This window comes from Ruditapes philippinarum, unplaced genomic scaffold, assembly GCF_026571515.1.
Source record: "Ruditapes philippinarum isolate M1 unplaced genomic scaffold, ASM2657151v2 ctg50_1_1_1_1, whole genome shotgun sequence".
Taxonomy (NCBI): domain Eukaryota; kingdom Metazoa; phylum Mollusca; class Bivalvia; order Venerida; family Veneridae; genus Ruditapes; species Ruditapes philippinarum.
Genome location: NW_026861539.1, coordinates 468,035 through 475,844, shown reverse-complemented (window position 1 = coordinate 475,844; position 7,810 = coordinate 468,035). Strand labels below are relative to the sequence as shown.

Here is a 7,810-nt window from a genome sequence, read left to right as displayed (position 1 = left end):
GATTATTTCATTATCTTACAGGATTTGACAGATATAAACCTGACTAAATGATGTAAATAAATGCATGAACATTGTATGCGTTCATTGTGAAAGTAATGTATGAATGATGTAATGTTTCAAGTCCTTAGAACATTGGCATAAGAGTCTTTGATTGCTGATCAAACATCAATCTATGGAGCTCACAGATTGAAATATTCTTAGGTTGTTTATACAAACATACGTCTGTTTAATAACACACTTATGTACCTTTTACCCGCTTCGTTTTGCTTGTTTAGCCACAGTTGGCCTTCTAATTTAATTTACTTTATCTCTAATCAGCATTGGGTTTGTATGCTAGACTTTATTAAGTAAAATAAACTAATGTGAACTAAAATAAAATTAATTGTCGTTGTTAAACAATAGTTCTAGAGATCCGGAAAGAGGGATACACACAATAAAAATGAATATTTCTGAAATATAAGTAATAAAATATAAGTTGGTTCACATTTTAAGGTTTGAAGATTTGAATGTATACTAGATCTACAATAAATCAATTGCTAAAATAAACGTTGTTCTATTGTTTTATACAAATTATTTACTGTTTTTCAAAAGAAAACTTAATATTACTTGTATCAGTCCTCCGTTACATATCTCACTGTGTTAATAAACATAACTGCTTTGGATTTGAGAGTTTCCGATACATTCACTTTTACAACAGCGCAATTCTCTTCTGAGACTTTTCAAATAGTTCTGCTGAACAGTCTATATCGCATTGGCGTAAAGGAGTCTGTAATAAGCATGTTGTCTATTGTGAAATAATGGAAATAAAGCAATAAGTAAGAATAATATTCTTACACTATTTAATGTGAAAATATCAGGCAAATTGGAATAACATATTTGAAGGTAACAATGAAGTTTAATTATGGATGAGATTTTACTCAACTCACAGATAATTTAATGTTAATTGTTCAGTGATCATTATAAATGCAGTTTATGCGTAAGAAATATATGTGACTGATACTTGTTTTAACCATTGGACATAGACATTTAAAATATAAGTGAATTCGGAAGTTTTTTTTCAAATGCATATAGGATTTAAAAAAATATATATAATATTTACGGTTTTTTATTTTATTTTTTAAATACATGCCAAGATAAAACAAATTGCAAACGGATGCATAAGAATTGAAAATAATACAAAAGTGAAAAAAATATGTAAAAAAATGTAAAAAAATATAAAATAAAATACACAAGAATTAATGTATTTATAAAGTGTGCATTTCTTTTCGTGTCAGACGAATGAAAACTAGCATTTAACAATTTATTTAATATCTTAGTAATCATGTTAATTGTAATGCTCACTTGTAAAAAAATGTATTTAAAAAGAACAGAAAGAAATTTAACTTCGGTCATACATTTAATAAAATATTTTGTTAACTATTTTAATTGATACAGCTTTGTATCAAAATGCAGCTCCGTTAAGATAAAATAAAGTTTATAGCTGACAACTCACACATGTTCATATAAAATACACAAAATAACTTGTTATCAATTCAACTTATTTGTTGCACCTAAAATCCGGTGATGAAAATAAATCGCGCAAGTACTGTGATTCCTCGTTTTAATTTCGATTGTATTTACATTAGATATGAATACCGTTCCGATTTCATCATTCATTAAGAGCTATTTAGCATTTAACGTGATGGTTTATTTTAGTTAAATTGTGTGTCTCCATTAATTATCAAATAGTATAAATTATAGTTAAAAATATTTCACGCCTTGGTCATTTTCACCGATTGATAAAATTATCAGCACCAGGATTATGATTCCTACTTTAAATTTCGGTCATTTTTTAACTAGATATAAAAGCCGTTCCTATTCCAACACTTATCATCTGCGAGTTTAATTGAATATCATGGAATATTTAAGTTTAACTGTGTGTCTCCATGACGATTTTTAAAAGCAACATGTGCCAGTTATAAACGCTAACAATTAATAACAGTCTCAAACGCATACGGGAAAGTGGTTGGCGGTTTATGAGTTTTTGCTGTCATGTTTGATTTATCATTAAAGGTTACTCTTTTATTAAATCTGCATATGGATACTGATCGGAAGTTTATGTGCGACTGTTCTGCATTCCCATACGTCAAATTAGGACTTGATTGGTGTCGTCGCAATATTTTATGTGAAATAAAAATGCATAATAATAAATTAATGTCAAATTGTCGTAGTGATTGTCCGAAAAATAAACAGATGATAAAGCGGATATTGAACGAGGGTTGATTCAATACGGCATTTATTGAACGAGATGAATAAAGTAATATTATTGTATTCACTTGCTTCAATAAATTAAGTTTTAGGCCTATTTATTTCAGGTATTTTACATAATTTGGAAGAAGAAAGTGGCTCATGGTTATTTGTCTAATCTTGGGTGAACAGATTATTATCATTTAATGATGATATGTTAGAGATTTGCTATCCTTAATTCAATTTAGTTATGGACGATTTATTCAATTCGTCATTTTTCAACAGTTATGTAAGTATATTTTAAGTACAGCTATAAACGATACAATTTATGTTAAATGCAATTAAGGTCTTTAAACTTGTCAAATACTTAAACTAAGTGCCAAAATAGTTTTCTGCTTTTTCTGAAACAGTGATTTTGAAATATATTTATCAGAAAAAGTACACCTGATATATTTAGAAATAATAACTAAAGAATTAAAAAGTGGAATAATTAACAATGGGTATATTTCAAATTAATATTTTACATATTGACAAAAACAATTGGAATGCATCATTTTGGATATTTTTATAAAATGTGTTTGAAAACATATGTTGATCGGGTTCTAATAAGTAAACTAGTATGAAAAATTTATATGATGAATAACAATAAATTGTTGTAGAACAATTTATTATCTGCTTTACATAGATATATACATATAATGATATATAAAAACATGTATCTCACATTTACCAACAACATAAATGTATTTCTTTTTTAAATTGTGATCAGGAATCATACATATCCATTTTCTGGATCAATTCATTTTGAATTTATACAACAATGATATACATTTTGATTATTTACATTGTAGACTTAAAAGCGTTTTAATATAGAAACTGTAAAGAAATGATTTGTTTTTCAAATGAGGGAAACTCTTGTTTTTAGTTAGTATTACTTATTTGAGAAGACAACAGTAAGGTGTTATGTTACGTCTAGTCTGACATGTGTAGTAAACATAGGTACAGAGAATATGAATTAACAGAGCTTTTGTACACAGCTTTGTTGCATTGATATACTTAAATAACTAACATTTATATATGTTGAGTATTCTAACAATTTTTATTATACTTAAAGCAGAGGCAAGTTGATAATTTAGTAAAAGAACGTTATTACACATTTCATCATTTATTACACTTTGCCCCTGTGATAATTTAACTTTTGTTTCCTTTTACTCATTTCAGCTCAACAAAATGACTTCTCCGCCGTGTATATTAGATGATTTCATGCCAGTGAATAACTCAAACAGTTCTACTGACGCTACGCTTTCGAACTGCAGTACACCAGCTTTTGACGATTTCTTAGATTTTGATTTGCCAAGCAACTTTGAATATCAGAAACCATCAGTTTATATAATCGGATTAAATTTATTCTCATACTTCACACCATTTATACTAGTTATCGGTCTTATAGGAAACGGATTATCGCTAGCAGTTTTCACCTCAAAGAACATGCGCAAAATGTCTGCAAGTTCTTATCTTGCGGCGTTATCAGCAGCTGATATTTGTACCCTGACCTTCTATGTGTTTATTGAATGGCTACGAAGAGGTCTTGTCCATATAAATCCGGATGCCGATGTTATTTTAACTGTTTTGAATAGAGACGGACCATGTCAAGTATTCTTGTTTTTGTCATACATATCTCGTGTAATGTCAACTTGGATAATTGTTGTTTTCACCATCGAACGGTTTACAGGAGTTTGTTACCCACTTAAATCATTCAAAGGAAAGTCAAAAAAGATCTTAATAGGAATGTTGATCATTGGCGGTCTTCTTGTGTTATACAAACCTATTCTTAGCGGCGAGTACATAGCGAGAGAACGGATCACTTGCAGTTCAAATCCAATGTACAGTTTTGAGTCATTTGTGTTGGATTCAATTTTTGCTTTACTTATAACACTTGTCCCTTTTATCATCATAACAATACTGAATATAATGATTATGCGGACTTTGTACTTAAGAAATTATCGCCATAGTGAACTTTTTGCGGAAACAACTAAGATACGACTTGAGTTTACGCTTATCCTGCTAGCGATTTCATTCTTCTTTATTGCGTTCAATTTGCCCTATTCCGCAGTCTGGTTCAAAAACTTTATGTCTTCGAGATTTCTGAGCACTGATGCCTATATTTTCAATCACAAAGACATTGACTATTGGAGAGGAGTGTTACATGTTACAAGAACAGTGTTTTATATGAACTATTGCGTTAATTTCTTTTTATACAGTATCACGGGTGCATATTTTAGAAATGAGCTTGCACTTATGTTGCGTTTTAAACAAAGGAAAAACAGGATCTACAAATCACATATCCGTAGTAGCAGATTTGGCAGCTCAAATCATTCTGGAACAATAGCTACATATATGGCTTAGGCTACATTAAGACACATGTGATTTCTTTCAAATGCATAATTATGTTGTTAAATCCACACACCATCAGATTGTAAGATTAACAATTGAATAATAATTTCAGATAAACTGTAAATATTGGTGTAGACAAGCATTAAAGATCCTGTATGTTTTGTGATTGATATTGTTGCTGTCTGTATACCACACTTGCAAAAGAATATATATGTATATAATTATGCAAATAAAACAATTTTCAAACATCCAAGAATATGTAAAATGTGTACTGCAAATATTTGTGCACATTATATGTAATCAATTAATAGCATGAATTCATTTCTTATTGGAAAATTTGACTTGGAATTTATAGAAAATAACTTTCTTATTACCTCCCTTTATTTACATGAAATGTTAAATTGGGTAATATCATTATAAATAATGCTTTTTGGAACTTACAATATTGACAAATCTTAATTTGAGGATCATATTTTTGAAATAAAACCATGAAAAAATTGTGTTACAGGATCTTTTATGTTTCAATCAGTTATTGCTTACCTCTTACATGACAATATCGTCAATAAAGCGTATTTTAATCGCATATTTTATACTATCAAATTTACATCATTTACATGACTTATGACATTAAATAGATTAAAATTTCGTTATGAAGTGATCCAAAAAATTAGATAAGTCATTTTAAGTTGACTCAGTTTTGATCATTTTTATTCCTTTTTAACATATAGTTATCACTTATCTTGAAAAATAAAATTCGAAACACGTTGTATTTATTTACTAGTCTGTGTTATACATGTTATATGTATACTTGTGTTATATCTAACATTTTGACGTGGTCTTATTAAATGTGTTTTTATTAAAATTGATAACTAAATTGCAGTTTCAACTTCTTATTTAAATGACGGGTAGATTTGCGCGCTCCATGACGTCATATTATTAATTGCTTATAATGGCACGATTACAATAACTCGACCTACAAAGTGTTTACAAAATAACTAATAATTTGTTCCGTTCCAATTTTATGCTTTGCATTTAATGAACGGTTTAAATATAATAATATATAAATATAATAGTATAGTATAATAAGAAAATTAATATTTGATGAATGTACTGCTCTGGTTGATTGAATGTGATTTAAATATGATTATATTGAGAAAAAGCACTTTATAATATCAGCTTGTATGATAAACTACCAGATCAGCAAATTCATGTTATATTCCCTATTGTATTAGAAATTATCTAAAAATAAAAATTCAATCGTTAAAATTTTTTTATTTATTTCTATTTTCAATAAAACTAAAAGATGTTTCCCGTTATTTACAATGGTTTTAAATTGTGAAAATAAAACAAGTTACTGTGATCATGCATAATATATAAGGCATCACACAATTATGACTGAATTTAACAGAACATGATCAAAATGGTTTAACACAGCAAATACATCAGAAAGAAAAAACGTTACCTTAAGAGCTATTAAATCTCAATGACCGACTTAAAAGTAAGATAAGCTTTAAAGGACATACTGGCATTGTCGCCCTTTAGAATGTATTAGAAATTATATCAAGATGAAGATATATATCATTGTATTGTTTACTTTTTTATGAAAAAGTCTATTTTCCACTTGTGAGTGTCTTAGATCTCATTTTGATTAATTTTGATTTAGGCAAATTGTTACTAGCATGAATATTTAAATAGTTATATCTGGTATATAGATTTTGATCAGATAAATCCTATAGATCCTCGTAATAAGCGTTAACACATTTTCATCTGTTGTCCTTTCTTACTCATACCATAATTTTCTTCATCACGGAGCCGTGCCGTTTTTGCAACTCCGTAAAATCAGTATTGCACGATCCTATATTTTGACGTGACGTTACTTGCGTTATACAAACACAGCGAACCGATGCGTTAAATGTTAGCATTGCACTACAAGCGAGTTAGATATAATTTGATTCTTTGTTACTATAAATAGTTCTTATGTTGTATGTGATAATTCTGTGATAAGTTTAAGTTTTTACTCGTGTACCTACATTACTATGTGTTTGGACTACGTTGACTGCTAAAAACATTATGCTTGCAAGAGGCTCGCAAAATATAATTTTGTGACAATTAATTAAGTCTTTAATACATGTAATAGATGAAGAGATAACGTCAAATGGTTTATATTTTTGTCCCATGGAGCCAGCCATCTACAGCACATATTAAACAGAAAAAAGTGATTACGCAGGTTCCAACAAAAACCAGCCTAAAACATTCGGCAAATACAAATTTATTCTTAAGCAGCACGCCTCTGGATTTATCCTAAGTTTCATAAAAACGTTACATTACAAATACAAAAAAAATAAAATAAATAAATGTTAATAATGATAGTAATTAACACATTGCAAACTGCACTTAAAATCTACAAAAAAATACCACAAAATTATGACAGGACATGCAAAAAAGCCATTACTACAATGACACGCAGTATAAACGATAATAATTACTGCAAAATCCGACTTCAATTGTACATAACATGCAAACTATCTATTGAATTTGTGAATATTTTCAATTTTCTTAGAATCTCAGTGCATTTTTTCTCACGAAATAATTTTGCTTATCTGGAGGCATGCATTTTTAAGTACTTGTGTTTTTTCTGCAGCAATAGGTCGTAATTTTAATCCTGTAAATCCCCCATGCAACTTATAAGCGTATATTACATTCAACCTTTCTCTTGCAATGCTCAAAACATCATCTGAAAGATACCCCCATGTAAAGTTTAAGCGTACTTTCAATCTGCAAAAAATCATCTGAAAGATAGTTTAATAAAATTAATATGATTTACTTGATGTTAGTATTCTAAATGCTTTGAATGATTCTTGCTTTTTAAAGACACGCCACATAAATTTGTAAATGATGTGCTTGTTTTTTAATACTAGAAGGCATGTCTTTAAACTATTAATTATTTTCCTTGTGATATTTACTTTGTTACTTAGCTATTATTTTAATTTTTGTGTTTTAAGGCGTGGGCGTAGCTTAGAATGATTTTAACTTTCTTTTCAAAGCACATTGTATTTCAATTTGATAATAAACAATTTTATCTTATTGATCGTCAAATAATATTTAGTTTTCTTTCCGACAGTTAAAGGTAGCATCTATTTTCAAAAATAATATAAATGCTTACAAAACGAATACGTTCATCTTATTATTT

General features: G+C 28.7%; 1 protein-coding gene across 1 annotated transcript; it reads left to right on the top strand.

Annotated features, from left to right (window-relative positions):
* The first annotated feature begins 681 nt into the window (after window positions 1-681).
* Window positions 682-5,835, top strand: LOC132716020 (probable G-protein coupled receptor 142). Its single transcript, XM_060699156.1, has 3 exons — window positions 682-882; window positions 2,355-2,515; window positions 3,448-5,835. Exons 2-3 carry the CDS (start codon window positions 2,477-2,479, stop codon window positions 4,630-4,632), a joined length of 1,224 nt encoding a protein of 407 aa, XP_060555139.1. The 5' UTR covers window positions 682-882; window positions 2,355-2,476; the 3' UTR covers window positions 4,633-5,835.
* Window positions 5,836-7,810: the final 1,975 nt, after the last annotated feature.

Excerpts from the sequence above, each read along its gene's own strand:
- LOC132716020 (XM_060699156.1), top strand. The coding sequence starts at position 2,477 with ATGGACGATTTATTCAATTCGTCATTTTTCAACAGTTAT. Across the intron at positions 2,516-3,447 it reads CGTCATTTTTCAACAGTTAT|CTCAACAAAATGACTTCTCC; the intron begins GTAAGTATATTT and ends TACTCATTTCAG.